Genomic DNA, 27,718 nt, shown 5'->3' with positions numbered 1-27,718 from the left:
ATTTAGATTTACATTTACATTTATTCATTTAGCAGACGCTTTTATCCAAAGCGACTTACAAATTGGGAATACAACAAGTGATTCATCCTAAGGAGGCAGATTAACATAGGAAGTGCTCTAAAATATCATATATAGGCATTGTTAGATGAGTAGAGGCTAGAAAGGGAAGATCAGGAAAGAGAGGAGAACAAAGTTGTTGTTGTTTTTTTATATATACATTATTGAGTCAAATAGTGTCAAAAAAGATGGATTTTCAGCAGTCGCTTGAAAGCTGTTAAGGACCACCAGGCAGGAACGTTGAACGAGAATGTTCTGGAAAGTGATTTCATGCCTCTCTGTGGTGGTACAATGAGGCGTCTTTCACTAGAGGATCTCAGACTTCTGGAAGGAGTGTAGATACGAAGTAGTGAATGGAGGTAGGCAGGTGATGATCCGGTGGCTGTCCTATATGCCAGCATCAGTGTCTTGAATTTAATGCGGGCTGTAACCGGTAGCCAGTGCAGGGATATAAAGAGAGGTGTGACATGGGCCTTTTTGGGCTCATTGAAGACCAGATGTGCTGCTGCATTCTGAATCATTTGTAGAGGTCTGATTGTACATGCTGGAAGACCGGCTAAAAGAGCATTGCAGTAGTCCAGCCTGGACGAGGAGTTGTGCAGCATGCTCTGTTAGGAAGGGCCTAATCTTTCTGATGTTGTGCAATGTAAACCTGCATGATCAAGCAGTTTTAGCTATGTGGTCTTTAAAAGTCAATTGGTTGTCAAAGATTACACCCAGATTTCTGGCTGAAGTCGATGGGGTAATTGTTGCTGAACCTAACTGGATGGAGAAGTCATGCTGTAGAGTTGGAGTGGCAGGAAAGACAAGGAGCTTGGTCTTTGCTAGATTGAGCTGTAGATGGTGTTCCTTCATCCATGCAGAGATATCCACCAGGCAGCCTGAGATCCGTGCAGCTACTGATGTATCGTCTGGTTTGAATGAAAGATAGAGCTGTGTGTCATCAGCATAGCAATGGTAGGAGAAGCCATGTGCCTGTATGATGGGGCCCAGAGATGTAGTGTATATGGAGAAGAGGAGGGGTCCAAGAACTGATCCCTGAGGAACCCCAGTGACCAGTTGATGAGTTTTGGAAACCTCCCCTCCCCAGGCCACTCTGAAAGACCTACCAGAGAGGTAGGATTTGAACCAGTGAAGTGAAGTCCCTGTGATGCCCAGCGATGAGAGGGTGGACAGGAGGATCTGGTGATTCACAGTGTCAAAGGCTGCAGATAGGTCCAGCAAGATGAGTACTGATGATTTGGAATCAGCTTTTGCAGTCCGCAAGGCTTCAGTGACAGACAGTAGCGCAGTCTCAGTTGAATGGCCACTCCTGAACCCTGACTGGTTAGCATCCAGTAGATTGTTCTGTGAAAGGAATAGAGATAGCTGGTTGAAAACAGCTCGTTCCAGTGTTTTTGCTATGAATGGAAGGAGAGAGACAGGTCTGTAGTTGTCAATGAGTGAAGTGTTAAGTGTAGGTTTTTTGAGCAGTGGGGTAACCCGGGCCTACTTAAATGTAGTGAAAGTGCCTGTGAGAATAGATGTGTTGATGATGTGTGTGAGAGCCGGTAGGATTGTTGGAGAAATTGCTTGGAGAAGGTGTGAGGGGATAGGATCTAAAGGGCATGTCGTTGGATGGCTGGAGAGGAGAAGTTTGGTTACTTCTGCCTCAGAGTAAGGACAGAAGGAGAAGAGGGGAGTTCCAACCATGAGTGTGGTCAATTTTAGTTCTTGTATGTGTGGAGCTGAGAAGTTATTACTGATAGAAATTTAGAACCGAGTTTGAAGCCGCATTGAAAACTGAAATGTTTTCCTCAAAAAACATAATTTCTTTACGACTGAAGAAAGAAAAACATGAACATCTTAGATGACAAGGGGGTGAGTACATTATCTGTAAATTTTTGTTCTGGAAGTGAACTACTCCTTTAAACTCTCACGTGTGATTTGTTTCATTCATACTCGACACCAGATGGTGCTTTCGTGCAGAAAGTCCACAAACGAGACTCAAAGGAGTAATTGAACAAATGACTTTCCAGGAAATCCCTTGTGAGCACAAAGGCATCCATCTGTTGCAGTAGCTGAATGAAGTCCAGAATGAAATGTTTTGTATGATGAAACGTGATGAGAATCAGCACACGAATATAACAGTTCACAAATATAATATGTTCTTCAAGCCATCTCAGGTATTTTCATATAGATAATGTATATTTATATAACAGTGCTGATCAGCATAGCCTTTATCACTGTATAGAATATAGGGTTTGCACTTACGTCACGATTGTGGAAAAAACATGTGGAAGCTGCTAAATCATATAGAGAAGGATTTGTAAGCAGGAAAGTTCACAATATTTTGACAAACTAAAGTTAAGTTGGTAAAGATACGTACGAGCAGTATTAAGATATTACCCTAATATTTCACCTACCTGACCGGAAATGATAGGAACAAACACAAACTAAAAACTTGGTCAACTAAAAACACCTTCTTTTCTGCTTGATTCGTTATAACTTTTGGCAGTCCAAATGACTGATTAGTACAGGCCAAAACATGACAATAATTCACTATTTTTACCAGCACTAATTTGCGAGTTTCATTCAGTTCAGTGTAGGGATGTTAACCGATGACCGTTTGACCGGTGGTTGACCGTATCAACGTTAACCGGTCAAAGTTGTCGGTAGTCGGTTAAAAAAAAAAAGTGCCGGTGCGTCTTTTACGCATTCTGAAGGTGCCTGTTTTATCCATTGGTTTTATCATGTTGCAGTCTATTAGCCAACATTCCGCATAAGATGGGCTTAGATTTGGAAATACATTACATCTACATTTCAGTGGTAACCGATAAGGTGATGATGATCATCATCTTTCTTTATTATGGTTAGCACTACCTCAACTAAAGCGGCGTCTCTTCGGAGCTGTCATTTTCTTAAATGAGCCGTGGCAATGTTTCAAATGAGCTTCTAACCTAGACAAGCGCCTTTATTTTCAAAGCGATCACCTTGTACCCAAACCATTTGAAACTAAGGAGCCATGTGTCCTACCAGGGGCGTTGCTAGACCCTTTTTACTGGGGCACGTGCCCCAGTTAAAATATGCTGTGCCCCAGTAAAATCTCAAATTTGAGTTATAATTTACGTTGATAATCCCAAAATAAAGACATTAAACTACATGTAACAACTGAATTAACTAGTAATGGGGGCCTGTGCCCCAGTAGAGCTTTAGGTCTAGCAACTCCCCTGTGTCCTACGATTACATACAACAAGCTCTTCGGCGCCGCGTTTGCGGGACTCATGTTTCGCGCTGTAGGGGGATTTAAAAAAAGTGACGTGAGTGGCAGTGTGTGTGTGTGTGTATGTGTGCGGGAGGCAGAGCGGCAGAGAGACTGGCCGCGATCACACCGAACGCGTTTTTGCAGTTGGAGGCGCCTCTTTTGAATGGTTTTCTGTTGGCAGTGAGCGTTCTACGCGCTGCTTATGCGCCCCAGGCGCCTTGCGTTTTCACCGCCTGCTGCGCCTCGCGTTTTTGCAGGAGCGCTCTGAGCGCGTGAAGTTGAAAAAAAATCAACTCTGAGCGGAAAAACCATATCTATGGGAAAAACGCCTAACGTCATTCGCTTTCTTTTCCATTGTCCAATCGAATGAATGGAGAGGCGGGCCTTCTGTTGTGGTGACGGAATTTTACGGTTGCTTAAAAAGTCCGGAGACTGCAAGAAATAGAGGAGAAACCTTTTGTGTCTATCGTGGGTAACCCGGAGCTGTATTATTTAGGGTTTCTGCTAATATGACAGTTTACTTAACAGCATAAAACTAAGATTTTAGAGTACTCGCGCTATAATCCTTTGATTTGACTGACAGGACAGCTGTTTTGGTCGTTGCTTAGCAACATAAAAAAACGCAGCACGCTCTTTTATTAAAAGTCACCAAAAAAAAAAAAAGGCAGTGCTGTGCGCCTCGCGTTTTTAGAACTAAAAGACGCGTTCGGTGTGATCGCGGCCAGATGCGACAGAGTTGCGAAATTGCAGGCGCGGCTCGAAATGGCTGTTATTTCAAATAGCTTACCATATTTTAAACTAATCGGTTAACCGGTTTCAACCGGCTAATGAGGCTCGGTGGTCGGTCAAGAATTTTTTTAGTTTTCGCCATCCCTAGTTCAGTGGCATTGTTTACATTCAATGCCGCCAATATGGCCGATTGATGACGCATCATGAATAAAGTCACAGTAGGAAGTTGTTTCAAACACTCGATCGACATGTCAATGTGAATATGGAGTAAAAATATATAGCTATTATTCTCATAAATTGTCTTTGACACTGTGATAAACTTAAAATGGTTCAAATTTTATGGTGTGTTCACACTTGTCAAGTTTGGTTCAATTAAAACTAACTCTTGTTACATTCATGTCTGTTCATTTGGTCTCCCCCTGTCATTTTGTCATTTGGTTTGCCCTCGTTATTGTGATTCCCTACACCTGTCCCTGATTATCCCCGTCACCTGTGTTTGATAATTAGTTTGCATTTAAAAGTCTGTCTTTGTGTTCACTCCCTGTCGGTCCTCGTTGTTACATGGATGTTGTGTGTTTCAATGTTCTGAGAGTTCCTGCCTTGTATTTCTGAGAGATTTATATTAAATCTATTTTCGTTTGTATTTCATCGTTCGTCTTATCTTGTCTACACGAGTTATAACAACTCTGGGGCAATTGCTATTATTTGAGTAAGTTTCATGAGTAAGTGTGAATGCTGCCATCCGAACACTGGTGCACACCAAACAAGTGGACCGAGACCGCTAAAAAGATAGGTCTCAGTCCGCTTCCAAACGAACTCAGGTGCAGTTCAAATTATATATGAACGTGCCACAGACCAAATACTTCTAAACGAACCAAAAACAGGAATTAATGACACAGTGTGATACTATACGACATGATTTTATGAAGGGAATATGCGGTGTTGAGCAACGAGGCAGTAAAGTGCCTTTTATAAGCTCTTTGTAAGTCCGCAGGTGGTGAAAAAAACCATATACACGCAACAATGACCGCTTAGTCCAGCAGACGGCATTAGGTGTATTCGACTTTGCTTTAAAAAACATGCCTTTTCCTTTTATTTGGAGTGTTTGGTGAGTTCCATCACGAAATACACATCATTCAACAAGTGTAACACACCCTTAGTCACCTCTGTTTAGTGTAATTGTTCCTTTTGTGTGCAATGGTATGATTCATTGGTCAAAAGAAAGATTATTTTGACTAAACTGTTCAAGATTTCTATAGATATCACAATTGTAGTGACAAATCTGATCAAGTAACAGCAATGACAATGTGAAACCTAAGATGATTTCTACACATTTTGAGTTTATAATTGTATCCAATGTATTAATACATTGTCTTGCAGTATGGGACATAAGCTTACTGCAAACTATAAATCACCTAGAAGCTTAAAACTTTAAATTGATACCATGTTTATCTCTAGAGCTGCTTTATAAAAAGGTGCGTGAAGCAAGATCACTGGCCAGCATTTCCAGACTTGGCTCAAAATAAAGGGAAAAAGCACACCTGAAGCTGTTGAGTAACAGCACCGGTATGCATGATCTGATACGCTCATCTACCTGATCTAAACTATGCTGGAAAATGGTTTGAGGGGTCTGTCATGTGATGGAGATGAATATCCCAAACATGTGTGACTGGGTAACTGTGTCAGTGCTGCTGGATTGAAGCTTGTAAGGACTCGGGCTTGTTCATGCAGCAGCATGGCAAAAGCTGCTTCATAGTTAGTACACATGGAAAAACGTATTTATCTCTTCCCGCAAAGCACATATACTCCATTGACTAAAGTGGCCTCGGGCTCTGGGCGGATCCCCGATGTGTTTACCACACCTTCAGCCAGTGGTGTTCACAAACACCGAGCAACGTGGGTATAGATGAAGAGATTGGTTGCTTTTGACAGGTTTATTGTGCTTGGAAAAGTTACAAAGCTCTAAATTTGAGCTGTAGAGACAAAGATACATGCTGGAAGACAGCATGAAGGCTAATGTATTCTCCTTAGTCTACTTTCATTTCCTTAAGTTGATTTAAGATCGGCCTTTATAAGCAGTCAATGGAGAAACAAAGGCCGCTTTTATGTCTGAAAGAGTTATGCAGTGTTTAAGCAAAGACTTTCTTCTGTGCTATGATGTAAAGCGCGTGCCGTTCCCAAAGGAATATTTTTTAAATATTCGCACTAAACTTTTTGTACTGTGTAATTGTACTCTAATGCAGGGTGATGACAATAGAGTAAGATTGCTATGGGCTGATTCTCACGATTACTGCATGTCATGGTTTATTATGATGTGCCTGTATTCACAGAGCTGAGAGCTTTAGCAGATGAGGTGACTGTCAGGAAGTCCCATCTGATATCATTGTGCTCATATCATTGTTTTTCTGCAGGTAGAATTAGATCAGGACCACGGAATGTGACCTTTGGTTAATTCATCAAGAATCACCGGCACTGTTTGTGCCATAGGATGAAGACTTTTCCTTACACTCTGTAAGTATACACATCTTAAGCATTATTTTATATATTTATTAATTCAGACATATAACATTATTTGGTACGACAGCAGTTTAGTGCCACGTAAAAAAAAAAAGAGAGAAAAAAATCAAAAATTACTAGATTAAAGATGTAATATTTTGAGAATACAGTCGGAATTACGAGAATAAAGTTGAAATATTATGAGAATATAAAGTTGGAATATATTATGAGAATAAAGTCAAAATGTTTGTTTAGAGAATAAAGTCAAAATCATGAAAATGAAGTCGAAGTCTTTCGAGAATAAAGTCAAAATTACAAGAAATAATTTGTAGCAATTGCAAGATTAAAGTTATAATATTTTGAGAGTATATTGTAGCCTATTGCGCATGCAAATAGCCGAATTGGGAGCACCGGGAGATATTCCAAAGTCTCAGATTTCAAAGTCTGTTGATTTTTATAACGAAATACAAACAATATGTCTATTACAATAATGTGTTTTTTTACGCTCTTTAATGTGGCATGACAGATCGCTGTATTCGCCTCAGTTTAAGCGGCATGTGAATCAGTCATATTTCTGGTTACAGTGAGACATTAATTTCATTAAATAAGGCTGTACTGTTTTTCATTCCTTCTGATGTTCCTTCAACGTTTGTATCTTACTATAAACTTGAAATACAGAGGAAAAACAAATTTCAAATTTGTATTCCATGATAAAACTGACAGAATTTGAAAGCTGAGCTGTGTTATATTAAAAACAAAAAGCACAAAATTATCCTCGAAACATTTCGACTTTTAACTTTATGCTTGATACATTTTAACTTTATTCTCGAAATTTCTACTTTATTCTCGAAATTTCTACTTTATTCTCGATACGTTTTGACTTTATTCTCAAAATGTTTACTTTATTCTCGATACATTTCAACTTTCTTCTCGAAATTTCAACTTTATTCTTGATACATTTTGACTTTATTCTCGGAATTTCAACGTTATTTTTGAATCATTTCAACTTTATTCTCAAAACATTTTGACTTCATTCTTAAAATATTAAGACTTTATTCTCAGAATTTCGACTTTATTTTCTAAACATTTTGACTTCATTTTTGATACATTTTGACTTCATTCTCGAAACATTTTGACTTCATTCTCGAAACATTTCGACTTTATTCTCTATACATTTTGACTTTATTATCAAAATTTCGACCTTATTCTCGAAACATTCCGACTTTTTTCTCAAAATATTTCAACTTTATTCTTGAAATTTCTACTTTATTTTTAGGAATTTTGACTTTATTTTAGAAATTTCGACTTTATTCTCAAAATTTTGACTTTATTCTCTACATTTCGGCTTCTCAAAACATTTCGACTTTATTTTCGATACATTTCGACTTTATTCCCTATACATTTTGACTTTATACTCGATACATTTGACTATTCTCAAAATTTTGACTTTATTCTCGGAATTTCAACGTTATTTTTGACTCATTTCGACTTTATTCTAAAACATTTTGACTTAATTCTGAAAATATTAAGACTTTATTCTCGTAATTTCGACTTCATTCTTGAAACATTTTGACTTTATTTTCAATACATTTCGACTTTATTCTCAAAATTTCAACTTTATTCTCTATACATTTTTACTTTATTCTCGTTACATTTTGACTTTATTCTGGGAATTTCAACGTTATTTTTTAATCATTTCGACTTTATTCTCAAAACATTTTGACTTTATTCTCGAAACATTTAGACAGCAAGAGAGACGCAGTCTCCCGCTGTAACTTTACTCGGAATTTGTGCTCTGCATTTAACCCATCCCAGCCATACTGCTGCAGCCCAGGGAGCAGTTTGGGGTTTGGTGCCTTGCTCAAGGATGTACATTCACTTCCCAGACCTGAGATTCGAACCTGCAACTTTCGGGTTACAAGCTCGACTCTCTAACCATTAGGCCACGACTGCCATGACTATCTGCTGGTGTTGCTATTGGACAATGTTTCTTTAGAAAAACTAGTCATTTATACACTTTTCATGTTATATTTTGTAATATAACATTTTATTTTTATACTATGATTTTTCACACATCATGGGAAGTGCTTGTGTTTTAATGGCTTTACTTGCTTTGCTCGCTATAGCTAATTACCAGAGCTAATAAATTACAGTTCTGTAAGATATTGCTCAACCAAGTACAGTCTTACAAAGGCAGCTGTCATTCACCTGCTAAGTTGTCATGAAAATGACATATATTGGTTTTATTACTCTGCTTCCAGTAGCTTGTTGGGCCGGTCCCGTATCCTCGAGGGAAAGACTGTTGAACTTGTGCACTTAAGTTATTATGACAGTAAAATATTGCACCAGAATAGAGCAATCAGGCTTGCCTTGCACAGATTATAGTACTTGATACCTTCAATGAAGACTTTAGAAGCGATGTAGAAGTGATTGCTTGGTTTCACAATTTTATTCTGAGAATGCAGTGCACCCACATCAAACTAGATCATAGTGGATGCTGACAACGTTTGATCGGAACTTCAAACACACGCAGAGGAAAGGTCTTGGCACCTTTGCTTTGCTGTTGGAAATCAGCTGTGTGTTTATCCATAGGGATTACAGCCTGTATTGTGCATGTCCTAATGGTAGAATGTGCTTTTCACTCCCACTGTTGTGCTTTTGCTCCACTGTCATGAGTCGCCGTGGCCTCTCCCCTTTTTCCTCTCGACTATTACAACACAATGAGTTTGTTGTTTATGTGTGCATCAGCTCCAGTGGAAATCACTTCATTCCCTCTGGTTATAGAGATCAACATTATTTTCAGACATTAATAAGAATTCTAAAAGTGCTATTGAAAACAAGACGTTTAGCTGAATGACCAAGCTGGTTAACACACTTTCATTGTGAAAAAGAAGAGCTCAGACGTTTTGCTAAAGGTCTTCTTTGGCGTTCAACAGAAAAAAAACCCAGTTCATTAGTCATCAAAAGCTCAGTAAATATTGATCACTAAACTAAGAACTCCCACAGATAATGTTTTCATGCCATTTTAAGTCTTATTTTGATGTAACAAAGTGGCCATATCTAAGTGTGTGAGTTGTTTACTTACTTTTTTAATTAGTCTTCTCATTAACGCCATTATATTGTTCATTCAGACAGATTCACAAATGTGGAAAGTGCAAGAACACAAGAGGCAGGATCAATCACATGAACCAATCACAGCCGAACATAACCATACATATCCAATCATATCGCAATAGAGGCATTGCCTCCTCTCACATGACTTTCCCCCATGTTTTTTTTTTACATTTTAGGTGTACTGTCCCTTTAAAAAGTCAAATAGGAAAGCAAACACCATCACTTTATCAGAGAATGGCCTATTGTCTGTAGTTAAGACAGGCAAATTATCTACTAACGGTCATCGACTGTATCCGAAAGATGAAAAATGCTGCCTTCTCAAGTAGTACACTAAGCAAATGTTTCTAAAAAATACAAAACTCTTGCTCTTAATGTTTTAACCCAAGTAATAACTGAAAACTCAACCAATATTGATAATAAAAATCAATTTCATTTTTAGGATTTTTGACAGTTACCAATTTTAAAAACAAAAAGGTGAGAATAAAGAACCCTAAGCTCAAACTCAAAGAACCGTTTCAACTTAAAAGGGCTCTTCATGTCTAGATAGTTCGAAATAGAACCATTTCTGTGTGTGAAGAACCTTTAAAGAAACATCATTTTACAGTAAAAAAGAAAAAAAAAACTCCACAGAGAATCCAGTGAAGCTTAATGATTCTTGAAAAACAATCAACTGACTCGAAGTTAAACATTTAGCTAAGGCTTTAGGTTTTAAAAATGGTAAAATTCTTATATTAATAAACTAATAAAAGAATGAATTAAAGAATTAATGTGTAAAACGCCTGAGAAAAATAGTTTAAACATCTATAGTTTCACGCCATATAGTCTATAAAGGAAATAACAATAACAATCTGATAACATTCCTTCAGTTCTGTTTCAATAAACAGTTTATCGAGATAAGGACGGCTAGACGGCGATTTAACCCTAAAAAGTTTCTTATCGTTGGTCTACATTGAATTGAATGCCTTGTGTGTTTTGTCTGCGCGTGAACGCGTCTTCCGTGAGGGGCGTGGACGCGCCCTGCCTTGAGCGCACAGTGCGCGTACAGCAGGCGCGACAGACAGCACTAAGTGCCTCGCAACTCCAAAACAAAAATATGGGTCTTGAAAAGGAAAAAATGGAGACCAGTGTCATTATGGATGAGGATGAATTCAATAGATCGATCGAACCTATACTTGGGAAAAAACCGAACGTGTATTCAGAGGTCCAGGATAGAGACCCTAAAGATATTAACGCGCACCTAAAGGTGAGTGACAACGCTAGACTTACGTACTATCTCTTACATACCATCACTTATTTGTAAATACCTGCTTCTAAAACTGACTAAACATGAGTGATACAAGCGTTAATAATGTGGTTATATTAGTCTTTCGGTGTGATGAGAAGTTCTTTTCGCTTACCGCCGTTCACGTGTATATTAATACGTTTTTGGAGTATGTTTTATTTGAATAAGTGTACTGCACATTCGCGATAATAATCTTTTCTCTTTTTTCCAACTCAGTTTCGAGTACTTTATTAGCATAATTGTTTTGCATACAATACTACATCAATATACACACACAGAAAATGAAGGGAAAAAAAACGCTGAAAGAAGAAAATCCACATAAATAAGGTGCCAGTAGTTTTAGTATAAATGAGAATAGTTTGTTTACTATTGATTTTTTACTTTCGTGTTTGATTCCACAGGTTGGTTTTGCAGACATCATTGCTGAGCCCATCTCCACGCACAGCTTTGACAAAATTTGGATCGGCAGTCATACTGTGTTCGAGCTGGTCAAATACATCTTCTACCGGATCCTCACCACCTTTCTGGCCATTCCCATGGCATTCATTGCAGGGATTGTTTTCGGGATCCTCAGCTGTATACATATTTGGTATGAAAAGGCTTCTTGTTGGGGAAGGTTGTTGGCTCTCCGTTGTATTTTCCACAGCCCAATTGCAGAATATTTGCCTTGGCCACTGCCCACTTAGATAAAGACTGGCATTTAAAAACATACCACAGAGAAAGTCTTGCATGTTGTTTTGTAGAGCACAGGTGGGCCTGCATTTCCACCGTGGAAAAATCCGCACATAACTCACATTGGATTGTTAGCATTCTACTCAAGTATTTTTCTCCGGCCTCTTAGAGGTTTGACACATGCAAGCAGAAACTTGGCACAACTTGACCCTTTGTGTAGTTTAGATCAGGAGCAATTTCAGGGTCAGTGCTCCTGAAGTGCTATATTAGCACATGTAGATGTTTGTAAACGTAACAACTCAGTGGTAGCAGAGTGACCCCATTAGCGTAGGAATGAGTAGCCTTGACAAATCAGCCAGATAAGATCTGATGTCAAGATGTCAGTGTAGCTCAAAGGAGAAGAGAAGTCGACTTCAAGTGAAAAAAGCAAGTCTAAGGTATATTGGGTCACAAATTTTCAGGCAGGTGTCTTTTTCACTTTACTAAATGTCTGTGCTTAGAATTTTAGCCTGGTAGCTGCTAAAACAAGTGAAAGCAAGTAATTATCATAAAGACTGTTGAATTGGCATAAATTGGCTGTTTTACTTCTGCATTACTTCTAGCCAGAATTTTGTAGCAACCACCTACAACATCTAAGAAATTGCATAACATTGTGATAAAATGATCTTGCCAATCTAAGATGATTATGACATTAATGATGCTTGTTGAGAAGTTATTACTTTTTCCAAACTCAACCATCTATCAACACCCTAAGAACCACCTAAAACATCAAGTATAGTACCAAAAACAAACACAACCTTAACAACTACCTAGTTCGCCAAGCATACTGCTAAAACCACATAGAACTTCAGCAACCGCATAACAACACTGTAACAGCCATCTAGATCAGCAAGCACAGTGATAAAAATTACACAGAACTATTGTAATTGTATAACAGTGCCCTAGAAACACAGAGCATTGTACTAAAAACCACACTAAACTACCACATTGAACCACTTATAACTACCTACGTTGCCAAACATATTGCTAAAAAGTAAAAACACACAGAAAATTAGCAACTGCATAGCAATGCCCTACCAATCACTAAGAACACCAAAGTGTTAAAATTACACAGAACCCTAAAAATGCCTAAGCATCCTTCTAGAACACCAAACAAGGTGCTAAAAATCACTCATACCATAGCAACACCCTAGAATATCAAACATAGTGCTACAAACCATACAGAAATGTAGCAACCACATAGCAACACCCTAGCAACCACCCAAACATAGTGCTAAAACACACAGAACCTTAAGATGCCTAAGCAACCTTCTAGAACAAGGGTCACCAAACTTGATCCTGGAGGGCCGGTGTCCTGCAGTTTAGCTCCAACTTGCCTCAAGACAGCTGCCTGGAAGTTTCAAGTATACCTATTAAGACCTTGATTAGCTGGTTCAGGTGTGTTTGATTAGGGTTGGAGCTAAACTCTGTAGGGACACCGGCCCTCTAGGACCGAGTGTGGTGACCCCTGTTCTAGAACATCAAAGTGCTTAAAATAACTCATACCCTAGCAACTGCATAGCAACTCCCTAACAACACCACAGAACATCAAACATAGTGCTAAAAACCATACAGAAATGTAGCAACCGCATAGCAACACCCTAGCAACCACCCAAACATAGTGCTAAAACATAGAACTTCAGCAAATTCATTAGCAAACCTTCTAGAACAAGAAAAGTGCTAAAAAACACTCAGATCATTAGCAAACACATAGCAACGCCCTAGCAACCACCCACAACATTAAGTTTTGCAATCTATCACAGTTCCCATAGGAAATGTAAATATTATGTTTAGTTATATATTAGGTTACTATTATAAACTGAGAATTTTCCTAAAATGTAATCTTATAAATTAAAAGTTTATCATAAATAAACCATTAGACCTGTGCTGTAGATGCTGGAAACACTTCACATATTATCTCACCTCGACTCAGTCTTGCTGACTGACAGATGACTTGCATATGTGCTGAATGTTAACAATATCAAAGGTGATGATTATTGTAACCATCTGAAGGTTTATGCTTTGAATGCGTTCCAAGCTATATTTTAACCCCGGAACAAAGAGAGATGAACAAATTCATCTTGATATGATTGTTATGTACGTCTTCTATATCAGTGCATGTGATGATGAGCTGTTTTCTCTCTGCAGGGTGGTGATGCCAGTGATCCAGGGCTGCATGATGACACTGCCCTCCCTCCATGTGATCTGGACCAGCCTGATGGACATGTTTATAGGGCCGTTCTTCTACAGCATTGGACGGTGCTTGTCGTCCATCGATATCAAGACTGTGCAAAACTGAAGTGTTGCAGGATCTCTTTGTCGCCTTGTTTTGGCCTCCTTTTTGAGGGTTATTAGCTGAAGGATCTTTTATTCTTGACTTCTGAAGCACAAAGAAGAGAAAGAACTTTTCTTTCATTTCAGTGCACATTTGCAATATTCATTCCGTTGATTTGTTACTGAAACGTCAGTCTCGTACTGGGTGGCGTCAGTGCTAACATGCTTTTTCAGTACTGTTATGTAAGTCTAATTAAGCTTTTGCATTATATATATATATATATAATGCAAGACTTTTCAAAGATTATATTGTAGTGACTGAGATTTAAGGAAATATATTATGCTACTAGATGAAATATATTATTGCAATAAGCGCATGATGTGCTTCTAAGGAAAAAATGAGGCAACTACTTCCAATAGGGCAGTAGTGTTGTGCAATTTCTGAGTTAATATTTATTTGGAGATGATTTATCAAGAAGAGTAAATTAGATGATTTGATGGCATTTCATTGTATGAAATATTTATAATTTTAGGTACATTCCTATTATAAAGAGCATTTCTATATTCTAACATGTTTTCTTCTGTATTAATAACTGCTAAAAAAAATGTCCAAATGGCAATTAGTTTGACATGCAAAGCCGCATTTGACATGCTGTTTGCCATTGATTGTGCTTTGTTAGTGGCTGTGCGGAGCAAATGGAATATTTGACTGTGCAATGGAACATTAGAGGCTCAGGTGCCGTTTCCTCGCCCCTGTTGAATGATGTCATGTAGCAAACATGCTCAACGCTGCTCAGCTTATGAAAGACAGAACTAAATGCCTCTCAGTTCAGCAAATAAAATTATTTTTGGAAGTTAAAGGATGGATTGTTTTCTTTGCTGAGAGACCATACCATGGAGATCAATGTGCAGCATATGGAATGTTAACCTGACAAGATTTAACATCTTGAGCAATGAGAAAAACCCTACGGGTGACGTTCTTCGCGGCAGATATGCCTGAGGATAACAGTGTACCTGCATAAAAAAAGTGTATGTTTTTTTGTAGAAGAGTGTGCTTTTGAGTTCATAACAGCTGCATTTTATTAAATGTTTCATTACGCACTTTGACTTTGTAGAATAATTAGTTTACTATAAAATACAATTAAATGGATTTTTTCAATATAAAGTTGAGGTCAAAAATTAATTTTATGTTATTGTTTATTTAGTACTGACCTGAATAAGATATTTCACATAATTTTTTTTTTTACATATAGTCTACAAGAGAAAAGAATAGTTGAATTTATAAAAAAATGACCCAGTTCAAAAGTTTACATACACTTGATTCTTAATACTTTTTTTTGTTTGTTTAGTGATATTGAGTCCCTTGTTTGTCCTGAACAGTTAAACTAACTGCTGTTCTTCAGAAAAATCCTTCAGGTCCAACAAATTCTTGGGTTTTTCAGCTTTTTGTGTATTTGAACCCTTTCTAACAATGACTGTATGATTTTGAGATTCATCTGTTCACACTGAGGACAACTGAGGGGCCCATATGCAACTATTACAGAAGATTCAAACGCTCACTGATGCTCCAGAAGAAAAAACGATGCACTAAGAGCCGGGGGTTTTGAACAGAATGAAGATGTGTTCATTTTTCTTATTTTTCCTAAATATCATTTTTTTTTTTTTTTTTCATTTAGTACTGCCCTTCAGAAGATACAGAAGATACGTGTTCCCCAGAAGACAAAATAAGTTAAATTTATCCTGATCTTCAAAAATCAAAAGGTTTTCACCCCCGGCTCTTAATGCATTGTGTTTCCTTCTGGAGCATCCGTGACTGTTTGAACCTTCTGCAAGCGTTGCATATGAGTCCCTCAGTTGTCCTCAGTGTGAAAAGATGGATCTCAAAATCATACAGTTATTGTTGGAAAGGGTTCAAATAAACAAAAATGTTAAAAAACCAAAGAATTTGTGAGACCTGAAAAAACACACTATCACAAAAAAAAAAAAAAAAAAAACAGCTGTGGATCATTCAAGTAACAACACATTATTAAGAATCAAGTGTATGTAAACTTTTGAACAGGGTTGTTTTTATACATTTAACTATTATTTTCTCTTGTGGACTATATGTAAACGCCTTCTATGTGAAATATGCTATTCAAGTCAGTACTAAATAAAAAATAACATACATTTTATATGATTCCTCTTATATTGGTAAAATAATTAACATTTTGCAGATTCTTTGTGTTATCCGTGTTATAGCTTGTTATATAAAAATAACTTAAAAGGTATTGCTTTCCTACCTGAACTACAGTGACCTTTGCCCGCCACCACTGTCATTGTTTTTTGCATATTTTGCATTGCCTGTCACATCCCTCACTTTGCCAGGACCTGACCTAGATACACAAATATTAGTTAGGTACAGTAAATGCACACTAAAAGATACAGATAAGTAAAGTAAACGATAGTAACGTTGGGCAAATATGAGAAAAACAAGCACATTAAACTACATCCTTATTGTTTCTGAAAACATTCCAACAAGTGCAAGTCTTGCCTTGAGGTACATTTCGGTATGCAAACCTACCTTTGAATAGTCACGTTTCAGGTTTATACACCTCAAGTCATGTATGAAGTTCCCTAAAACGAAACCTTTACTAATTTAAATGGTGAAGTTGGACTGGAATAAATCTTTAGTACTCAATACTGTTTGGAAACCCTTATAAGATGCACCTTAAGAAGGCTACTTGAGTAAAATCTAGTACACAAACCTCATATACCTACCTCCATTTTGTTGCTTTATAATTGTGATGCCTACTATTACAGTAACGTGGAAAACAGTGCTAATGAAAAACGAGTGGATGTTTCTAGTGTACATGGGGAGAAGTTGGTACAGTGCCTAAATATGCCTCCCATTTGAGGAAAAATCACGTCAAAATATCCAACCACTAATACTGCGTATAACTTTATGAGTGGCAGGCTAATGGAGGGTTTCAGTCTTACTCTCATTCACCGAACACACAGCTTGTCCTCACAGCTTGTGACTGAGAGAGGAACTCCCGACTTAAACCGCGAGAGACTCCAGGAGAGATAAAACACGACCCTGTAGATAAAAGTTTCATAGGACTTTAGTATGCAGAAAAGCGGGCTGTTTTAAGGGAAAGGACTCCCCACTGTAAGCAATATCCCCACGCCTCCCACACTGCTGTGGCTTCCTCTCTACTGATTGTCTTGTTTCCACACACACTCATCTGAACGCACTTCAGGCACGGGACAGCATGACTAGCGGATACAAGGACGGGACACCTGAAGAGGTAAGATTACACAACTATTTTCCCTCAGAAACCTTTGGTTTTTGCTGTCAATTCAGGGTTTATTGAGTCATTTATGCAATAAACATTTAGCATAGTTGGCTACGTATTACTTAAGCACTTTTAGAGGTTTATCAACACATGAAGGCGGTGTTGGCACTTGCTCTAACGTTGCTACAAGCTTGTTTTTTTCACACGTTTGCTAATTTGGGTATTTTTAAGATCGTATGTAACGTTATACGGCAAGCTGCACTTCTCCCTTCACCACTTTATGCACACAGGAATAATATTGTTAGCTAAAATATGAATTCTTCACTAATCCAGAAAAATATGAACATGTTGACGAATGTTCTCAAGACTTTTTTTTTATTATTTCAAAACAACTAATATGTTTTAAGCACGTCCTAATAGCAAGATATTTTCAATTCTGAGTTTATTTCTGAGGGGGAATAACGAACGCGCACGGTGTAAAATGGCGCCCCCGTACGGCGGCTCGCTCCACTGTGTTTCCAGAGGGGTGTGGTGCTTCATTTCTATCCGCTTAAAACCATCCCATGCCAGGGCAGTGCTGAGTTGCGCCCCAGTCTCCACTCCACGCTCATGAACTTCATTTTCTGTTTTCTTTGGAACCGCAGGACTACGCTCACTCACCGTTCATCAGGAAACAGGGGAACATTTACAAACCAAATAATAAAGAAATGGATAACGACAGCATCAACGAAAAGACACTTCAGGATGTCCACACCAAGGAGATTGACCTGGTCAACCGAGACCCAAAGCATTTAAATGACGATGTGGTGAAGGTAAGCCACTTAACGAACTTTTAATATCTTTAAATCACTTTTCAGTCACTTTTAAGAATAATAAAAGACTTAGATATGGATTTGTTCATAGGTAACAGGATTAATGTAATAAGAAACAAGTGCACTCGCGTTTATATGTTAAGCTGTATTACAAAGTGTAGTTTATTAATAAATATTAGTATTGATATAAGAGCTACATAATGAGAAACTTGTTTAGAGAACATTAGAGCGACTTCATAACTCAGGCGTGAGTCAGTGGTCAGTTTGTCACTGGAAACAATTATTGCCAGCAGCTGTCTTTGAAAACTGATAGAATGGTGGTTTCAATCCTTGTAGGAGTCTAATCTATCATTTTACTTGCAAAATCTTAAATGCACTTGCATCTGGTCTCACCTGGTTTTTACTTTAGTTCTCAACATCTTGAACCAGCTGGTCAAACTGGGGTTTAGAGCATGGTCAACCATTTTACAAACCAGCTGTTCCATAGCTACCAGCTTTGGATTTCCCAACAGGGTGGAAGCAATTATCTCTGGAGTGAATGTGAAATGCAAGGACTGTGGCACAAGTTTGTGAAATCCTAGATGGCGCTCTTATTTTGCGTTGCTTTGACGAGCTGTCAAAGTCAGGTCTTTTTTTATGGAGGAAATATTAAGAGTTTCCTGTTTTTGAGCAAAGGCTGCACACCTAACATTCTTCATGAAAATGTTCCTGGGCGTGGGGGCGATGCCTTGCAGAGCAATTTCTCTGAAAGAAAGTCAACAGGTCACCTGATGATATAGAAACACACTCGATCCCTCTTGCATCCATCTCCGCCCTTTTCCCATCCCTTATTTCTTCTTTTATTCCGCATTTTTGTCCCTCCCACCTCAATATGACACTGAGTCACATCCCTGAGGACACATAGAATTCAGTGCTTCTTATGAGTTGAGTGCAAATTGAATCCAGAGAACATGCATGATAAGAATTATAGGATTCACAAGCCAAAATCATTTTGCACACACAGTCTTTTTATTTTGGCCTTAAAAGGGGTTGACGCTCGCAGAGTTCTTGCGTAGGAGAGCGTTGCAGGGAATTCCCATCTCCATTTTTTTCACAAATTCTCCATACACACATTGCGCTCAGGCTCACGCACACACGGGGCGTTTCTTTTGGACTGTGATGCACTCGTGGTCCAAATACACTCCCACAGACATCCACATCAAAGATTCTTGTGTGCAGAAACACATGCGTAGCTTTCCCTTGGAAGCGAATATTTTCCTCTCATAAAAGTGCATTCTTTTAATAGCATGCTCGAGCCCATGTGGGAATCTGGCCAGAGCACGGTCTAGGGCTGGGCCGGGCCACGCGACGAGACAAGACAACCCCCACGTAGGCTTCTCTAACGGGTGACATTATACTTGTAGTATGTCGCTTTTGCACTGCTGCTGTAATTTCTGGTTGAGCGGTAGAGGAAAGCTTTCTGAAGCAAGTACAGTTGTAAGGCTATAATAAGGCTTTGGTGGGTTTTGTAGTCACTGCGTATGAATTTGTGATTTGAAATGAGTCACGGGACGTTGCCGTGGTGATCGAGGATTGGGGAAAAAATAAACAAGGTAGCTATAATTGGTTTATAATTTAAAACCGTTGCGGGTCTGCAACCATGGCTTTGTTTTAAGTGGGTTTTGTCTGTCCAAGTGCAATATTTTGATGTGTATGGAGGACTACACAAAAATAAGAGCTTTGTATTTTATTTTATTTTAAATATAGCCATATTTTTAAACATTAAATAAACACTTTTAAATTTACTGTTTGAAGTGATTTATTTATTTACTTTCTTCTTTTTAGTATTGCTAAGTAAATATACATACATTTTTAAGTATGATTTATTCATTTATATTTTAATTTTATTTATTGTTAAAAATTGCTTTATTTAAATACTTTTTTATATATGTGTTTTTTAATTAATTAAACTGTTTTAAATAGGTTTATTTATTTGTCCGTTTGAAAAGTGATTTATTTATTTGCATTTTTATTTTTATATTATTATGAAATATAGCTGCATTTTAAACAACAAATAGTTTAAAATATTTGTTTTTTGTATTTGTTTTTAAATAATATTTATTAATTTATGTTTTCATTTTATTTTATTTATTGTTAAAAATAGGTGTATTTAAATGTTTGTTAGTTTAAGTGATTTAAAAAAAAAATATAGCTCCATTTTGTACATTTTAATTAATTAAACTGTTTAAAATGTATTTATTTACATTTTTATTTTGGCTTATTTTATTTTATTATTAAATATAGCTGCATTTTTATTCATCACTAAATAAACAGTTTAAAATATTTTCCAGTTTGAGAAGTGATTTATTTATTTACTTTCTTATTTTATTTTATATTTATTTTATATTTTTTACATTTTATTGTTAAATATAGCTGAATTTTTAAAATATGATTTATTAATTTACATTTTCTATTTTATTGATTGTTTTCTATAAACAGTTTTAAATTTGCGGAAAAGTGAATTCAATTGAATAGTGATTTATTTAATTTATTTTATATACAAATTGTGAATTTAAAATGTTTTAAATATAGCTGCATTTTCACATTTTAATTAAGTTTGAAAAGTCAGTTTGAAAAGTGATTTATTTATTCACATTTTTATTTAATCCTGTTTTATTTAATTTTATTATTAAATATAGCTGCATTTTTAAACATTGAATATTTTTTCATATATTTTTGTATTTTACATTTATTTTACATTTATATTTCATATATTGAATATTTTTTACTTCCTTATTTTATTTTGTATATATAGTTTTTTTATTTTATTTTTAAATATAGCTGGACTTTTAAATATGATTTAATTATTTACATTTTTACTGTATTTATTGTTTAAAAAATTGCTGTATTTTTAAAATTATTTAAATAAACAGTTTTTATTGTGTTTGTTAGTTTGAAATGTGATTAATTTATTTGTTTTATTGTATACATAAATTGTTATTGTGTTTTTAAATATTAATTAATTAAACCACTTTAAATATGTCTATTTATTTGTCAGTTAAAAAATTGATTTACCTATTTACATTTTTATTTAATCTTATTGTATTTTATCATTTTTTTTATTGTATTGTTAAATATAGTTATATATTTAATTTTTCATTATTTTTTCATTGGTGTAGTTATTTATATTCAGTTTTGTTTTGTTGCATTTTTAGACATTATTACATAAACAGTTTTAAATGTGTCTACTGATTTTGTCAGTTTGAAAAGTGATTTATTTATTTACATTGTTATTTTTAAATGACTAAATTGATCGTTGATCATTGTTAAGTGGCACTCATACTCCTCCAAAAACTGCTCTGCACACTAGTGATTTATTAACTTTGTGGACGGGTTGTATATAATCACAAGCCCCCAGGTTTAAAGAATGTGAGTTGATACTTCTGTCAGTACAGTGAGGATGTTATCAGACAACACTGTGCAGTCAGCTCAACAACTGTTTATTTTAACTTTGTTGAAAGTCATGGTTGTAATATTCAAGTAATGGAAACTATGTGTCCTGCCAATTGGGATATACTGTAGATAAATGAATGGGGAGGACAGACTTATATAAGACATGGCTCCTTTGCCAACTGGAGCCATGATGGTTTCAAGCCCTTGGACAAGTAGTAATTTATCATTTTACTCTTACAGGAACTTCAGTTTACTCTACCTTTGACATAGACACGGTGGTGTGCCTATAATAAGTCTTCTTTGCAGGGCTTTACTAGACAGATTGGGCTGGTTAACCAGTGAATAACAATACTATGCTGTTTACTGGTCTTTTAAGAAAGAAAAAATAATTTTCAGACAGAGCAGAGCAATGTATTGTTGACTAACTTGCACAAAAAGGAGTTGTTAAATAAATATTAGCTTAATCTTGACTTTGCCGTGTGGCTGTGAAGGACGGGGTGTGTTTGTGTGTGCTTTTTCCCTGTATAAGCAAAAGTGTCACAACTGAAATAAACACATCTTAAAAGTTTGTGTACTGCTGTAGTGTGATGGTGTGAGGTTTGCCAGCTCTAGGAACATCTACACCAAGCTTCTCAGGGCTTATTAAAGGAGTTTTATATATACATTTGTTTTCTAAATGTTAGTGTTTGGTGTCAGGCACTATCTGATCTGGTCTGCGGTTGATAGAGGAGGTTTAGAGCAAGGTGACTTGCGCATGAACCAGGTGGTACCAGTCTGAGTGAAGCAGAGCCGGCTGCTGGACAATGTAAAGATGCTGTCTGTGAGGAATGTGGAGATGGCTGAAGGGAGGATGAAGAGTCATGCTGCTTTTCTTAATGTTAGTCCACCTGAAATGGACATGCATGCACCTGAAAAGACATGCAGAAATGCTCTAGTTTTTGTTAATTTATTGATAACATGGGTCATAGGATAGATGGTTTGGAGAATGGATGGACGGAATAAATAAAATCATACATAAATATATAAATATTTTAATATATCTTAGTAAATTTATATTTATATTTGTTTTTATTTAATTGTGGTTATGAAATGCAGTACAGTAATCTATTTTATATCTATCTATTTATTTAATTTTATATATTTGTATTTAGTTAGATATTTAGAGGTGATAGATTATAAATAAGATAGATATAAAGATTATAATAAATAATTTAGAATATAAATTATAAATGTTAGAAATAATATAAATAGTTTGTCTGCAGTTATGTAACTTTTTTTATAATATATATATATAATTGTATGTATTTGGATTATATTTAGATTATAAATAAGATTAAATAAAATACAATAATTTAAAATATAAATATTAGAAATAATATAAATGCAGTTATATTTGTATGTATGTATTTATTTATTTATTTAGTGATATATTATAAATAAGATAGATATAAAGATTATAACCAATAATATAGAAAAAATAAATATATAAATGAAAATATATTGTAAATTTCTAATATATCTTTAATTTGACATTTTTTAAATATATCTTTAATTTTATTTAAAATTGTTTAATTTATGTATTTTTTTATCTATCTATCTGCCTGTCTATTTTTTATCTATCTCTAAATACTTAAAAACATACAAATATATATAGATAGATAGATAGATTATAAATAAGATATAAAGATTATGAACAATAATATAGAGAATTCTAAATAAAATAAAATTTAATAGTTTAGCATTTTTAAAAAATTAAATATTTAAAATATAAATTATAAATATTATAAATAATATAAATGCATATATTATTATATTTGTATGTATTTAAAGATGATGGACAGATAAATAGGATAGATATAAAGATTATTTTTTGTAATATATACCTCTAAAATATACCTCTAATACCTGCTGTGTCACATTTGATATATTTATAGCATTTCTTTCTGTTAATGATGTAAGTAAATGATAAATAATAATAATGCAGTTGTATAACTTTTTTGTAATATATATGTATATGTATATATTATATATGTTTCATTATTTAATATATTTTGAAATATCAATAATAATTCAAAAGTTATTTTTGAATAAGCAAAGATTTCTGAGCAAAAAGACCTGTAGTTGTCTGTTTTATTTTGTTTATACCAATAAAATCCTGAAATCCCTCTCACCTCCAGGTGGACTTTGAAGACGTGATCGCCGAGCCTGCCGGCACCTACAGCTTCGACGGCGTGTGGAAAGCGAGCTTCACCACCTTCACAGTAACCAAGTACTGGTGCTACAGGCTGCTGACGGCCCTGGTGGGCATCCCGCTCGCCCTGGTATGGGGCATCTTCTTCGCCATCCTCTCCTTCATCCACATCTGGGCGGTGGTGCCTTGCGTGAAGAGCTACCTGATCGAGATCCACTGTGTCAGTCGAGTCTACTCCATCTGTGTGCACACCTTCTGCGACCCGCTGTTCGAAGCCATGGGAAAGTGCTTCAGCAGCGTCCGGGTCACCACCGCCAAGGTCGTGTAAGGACAGGGAGAAAGAAGAGAGCCAGAGGGATGGGGTGGGACAGGGGGAAGGAAACCAATGTCCAATGCAGGAAGATAAAACAAATGTAACCTCTAAAATGGAGGGAAAGAAAAGTGAACAGAGATGGAGGGTTGCACTGTATTTAGGTGACCCTTAGATCCTCTTCGTCTCTGTTCTGTCCATGTGCTTTGTCTTCTCTCAGCTTTGGATTCCTTGGGGTAAAGGGGGGCGTGTGTTGAAAATGCTCATTTTTTTGTAACTTGTTAGCATTTATAACTGTAGGAATATTGTTTCAGCCTGACTTCCTAAGCAGTTAATGCAAAAATACAAATTCTGTTATGTACTTACCCGCATGTCATTTCACATTCGTCGCTCCAAAATCACCATAAAAGTGATCCACGTGACTTGTCATATTGACCACTTTTATGGGACTCTAATGGTGCTTCTTTTTGGTGTTTTTTGTCCTTTGTGGAGCTTGACAGTAGTCACTATTATTAAAGCAAACCCAGGGTAATAAGACTTATATGGCTTAATATAACATAAATTATGTCTCTTACTAAAATATGTAGTAGAAAACCCATGAAATATTTACGTTATTTAAAAACTCCAAAGTTATACATATTTTAGACTATGGGGGCACTAATTGATGGCGTAAAATGGCTGTACTCGGCAGAGACAAGAATCGCTAAATGCTATCCTTGTAGGATGTAAACATGCTTTCGCTTGTCATGATGCCACAGCCACTAAGGGAGTTTCTCAGCATGGATTTCACTCGATATCCAACTCATTGTGAGGAAAATTCGATAGTACGCCATTTGGCTTAGGCCTAATTTGCCGTAATCAAAATAATGGCAGCCCCCATAGTCCAAAACGTATAAAACAATGTGATTTTTTTTTAAATAATGTAAATCTTTTAGGAGACATAATTGACTTATATTAAGCCATACAAGTCTCAATACCCAGGATTTGCTTTAAATAGAATAAATATATATAAACTTTAAGATGTGGTCACATTGGTGAAATTTCTTCGGAACTTTGTATGCAAAAAGCATGCACTATTGTGTATAGTGTTGCGATGTATGAAGCTTAGTTCACATTCAACCTAAGCAGTTTTCTGTTGATCAATCCGGCGAATCTGCGTGACCAACTTTGTTGCATTGGGGAAAAATCTTTTGTGAAATTCCATTGGGGAAAGTTGCTTTTAAAAGTAATGCATTACAATATTGCGTTACTACATTAAAAAGTAACTAATTACATTACTTAGTTACTTTTTGTGAAAGTAATGCATTACAATATTGCGTAACTACATTAAAAAAGTAACTGTCAGAAAAGTAACTAATTGCATTACATTAGTTACTTTTTGTGAAAGTAATGCATTACAATATTGCGTAACTACATTAAAAAAGTAACTGTCACAAAAAGTAACTAATTGCATTACATTAGTTACTTTTTGTGAAAGTAATGCATTACAATATTACGTAACTACATTAAAAAAGTAACTGTCACAAAAAGTAACTAATTGCATTACATTAGTTACTTTTTGTGAAAGTAATGCATTACAATATTGCGTAACTACATTAAAAAAGTAACTGTCACAAAAAGTAACTAATTGCATTACATTAGTTACTTTTTGGGAAAGTAATGCATTATGATATTGCGTTACTACATTAAAAAGTAACTAATTACATTACTTAGTTACTTTTTGTGAAAAGTAATGCATTACCATATTGCGTTACTACATTTAAAAAAGTAACTAATTGCGTTACTTAGTTACTTTTTGTGAAAAGTAATGCATTATGTTACTTTTGCATTACTTTTTATCACCTCGGCTGACTTGCTTATTTACTTTTAATAATAGAAAGTGAAATTTTGCCAAACAACAGTAAATGTGACTGCATCTTTAATCTCGTTGTTTTGAAATTGTATTCAAACGTTTGGAAAGACATGAGGTTGAGGAAACAGTGACCGAATTTTCATTTTGCCGTGAACTATAACTTTAAGTTTTTGCCTGCTGGGACAAGGCTGTGAATTTGTTGTTGTTGTTGTTTTTTTTTTTTTTTTGTTTTTTTTTGGTTTTGTTGTTTTTTTGCCCCCTCTCATTTCGTGACATGTCCAATTAGTCGTTCCAAAGTAGTTGATTATGGTGTGTAAACATTATACATTAGATTCTAATAGTTTGTGATGTTTATCCTTCCATTTGGGTACTATCGCCCATCATCACTGGGGTTTATGTAATCCATTTTTTTGGTTTGTTTTTTGGGAAAGGTCTCTGGGGAAACTGAACGAATTTTAAAGAAAAAACAAAAAAAGTAGGCGTGGCCCTGCTGATGTCAAGACTGCCCGTCACACTGCATGTTGCCACTGAATATGGTGGACGGCCCAAACACAGGGCAAAAGAGGTGCCCTCACTGAACCCTTTGCCAACTCAGCATATACTAACAAAGAGACTGTTCCTGGCTCTGACACGTAATGCTTCGAACCATCATGGCAACAGCTTTTTGAGTGGCAGAGAATGTCTTTACAACTTCCAGAGAGACGTCACATGAAGCTAGCAACTATAGGACAACAACCTAGCGAGGTCTTCCAGCAGGTCGTGAAGATTGAACTTTTTTAAGCACATTATCACAGCCTTAACATATACTTAAACTTTACTTGCAGTCTTTGAAGATGAAGAACTTGTTTTTTTGCATTTTTAATGTTGTTTCTGCAATACGAAGTGACAGTTTCGTCCTGTAAACAAACATGTCTGCTTTTCTGTTTATTCACACACACACACACACACACACACACACACACACTGGCAAAGACTGGCAGCAAACTAACGTTTTTCCAGCATCAGAGGCTGCTGTTAAAGTGGGGTATATAGTATTTCGTACTGACATTAAGCTCACCTCTCTCACCTTTTGTCTACCTGCTTTGATTCGGTCACCTCTGTGTCTACCTGCTGTCTTAGTATGTATTTCGACGCATTTGCTTCAAAGAGTCTCCCTCTGTAGATGAGATCGTATTTTTGTTCATATTTTTATATGAAAACTGAAATTCTCTTTCCTTGCTTTTACTGTAAGATCACATAATGCTGTGCACATTAAAGAAAATGTAATATAAATCAAGTGGATTTCATTTGTCTGGTTTATTTGAAGTTTTATTTGTGACGTACTGCTGCAAATATAGAAATAGCCTTTGCTTTTCTTGTAATAAAAAGAAGTATTTGATTAAATGGCTTTGATTTTATTTTAGGACTTTGTTTAAAGCCCTTTTGGGCTGCTTTAACCTCTGTGTGGTCATTTTAAGACTTGCTTTATTTGTGTACAAAACTGGCACAGTCCTTGAACCCACAGCAATTAATAATGCAGTATTTAAAGAGCAGCCAGAAATAAGCTCAAAGTTACTGAACTAATGCTAATGAAAGCTAATGAATCACAATGCTTTATCGTTCTCTGTGTGACCCTACATATGTGATCCTGGACCACGAAATCAGTCTTAAGTAGCCAAAAATACATTGTATTGGTCAAAATGATTAATTATCTTAATATTAATTCTATTTTTCTCTTATGCCAAAAATCATTAGGATATTAAAGGAACACTCCACTTTTTTTGGAAATAGGCTCATTCTCCAACTCCCCCCGAGTTAATAAGTTGAGTTTTACCGTTTTGAAATCCGTTCTCCTGTTCTGGAGATATCACTTTTAGCATAGCTTAGCATAGATCATTTGAATCCTATTAGACCAATAGCATCGCGTTTAAAGATGACCAACGAGTTTCGATATTTGTCC

General features: G+C 36.0%; 3 protein-coding genes across 3 annotated transcripts in view; all 3 read left to right on the top strand.

The window, feature by feature from the left end:
- LOC141301313 (GTPase IMAP family member 9-like) overlaps positions 1-2,055 on the top strand; it is a 5,078-nt gene extending 3,023 nt beyond the window's left edge. Inside the window, exon 3 of the mRNA XM_073831561.1 lies at positions 2,009-2,055. Coding sequence (XP_073687662.1) covers positions 2,009-2,055 — 47 coding nt within the window. The remainder of the gene's footprint in view (positions 1-2,008) is intronic.
- Positions 2,056-10,690: 8,635 nt separating this feature from the next.
- Positions 10,691-15,001, top strand: cav2 (caveolin 2). The gene is made up of 3 exons (XM_073832122.1): positions 10,691-10,883; positions 11,324-11,511; positions 13,782-15,001. Exons 1-3 carry the CDS (start codon positions 10,734-10,736, stop codon positions 13,930-13,932), a joined length of 489 nt encoding a protein of 162 aa, XP_073688223.1. The 5' UTR covers positions 10,691-10,733; the 3' UTR covers positions 13,933-15,001.
- A 1,951-nt stretch (positions 15,002-16,952) lies between these two features.
- Positions 16,953-27,055, top strand: cav1 (caveolin 1). Its single transcript, XM_073832045.1, has 3 exons — positions 16,953-17,194; positions 17,827-17,994; positions 23,604-27,055. Exons 1-3 carry the CDS (start codon positions 17,159-17,161, stop codon positions 23,943-23,945), a joined length of 546 nt encoding a protein of 181 aa, XP_073688146.1. The 5' UTR covers positions 16,953-17,158; the 3' UTR covers positions 23,946-27,055.
- The last annotated feature ends 663 nt before the right edge of the window (positions 27,056-27,718 follow it).

The sequence above is a fragment of the Garra rufa genome, chromosome 25, assembly GCF_049309525.1.
Source record: "Garra rufa chromosome 25, GarRuf1.0, whole genome shotgun sequence".
In the NCBI taxonomy this organism is placed as follows: domain Eukaryota; kingdom Metazoa; phylum Chordata; class Actinopteri; order Cypriniformes; family Cyprinidae; genus Garra; species Garra rufa.
This window is presented reverse-complemented; position numbering and strand designations above follow the sequence as displayed.

Bases quoted from the DNA above. Each gene is read 5' to 3' on its own strand.
- cav2 (XM_073832122.1), top strand. From the start codon at position 10,734: ATGGGTCTTGAAAAGGAAAAAATGGAGACCAGTGTCATTATGGATGAG. The intron at 10,884-11,323 runs GTGAGTGACAAC...TTGATTCCACAG, and splicing joins ATATTAACGCGCACCTAAAG to GTTGGTTTTGCAGACATCAT. The intron at 11,512-13,781 runs GTATGAAAAGGC...TTCTCTCTGCAG, and splicing joins CTCAGCTGTATACATATTTG to GGTGGTGATGCCAGTGATCC.
- cav1 (XM_073832045.1), top strand. From the start codon at position 17,159: ATGACTAGCGGATACAAGGACGGGACACCTGAAGAG. The intron at 17,195-17,826 runs GTAAGATTACAC...TTGGAACCGCAG, and splicing joins AGGACGGGACACCTGAAGAG to GACTACGCTCACTCACCGTT. The intron at 17,995-23,603 runs GTAAGCCACTTA...TCTCACCTCCAG, and splicing joins TAAATGACGATGTGGTGAAG to GTGGACTTTGAAGACGTGAT.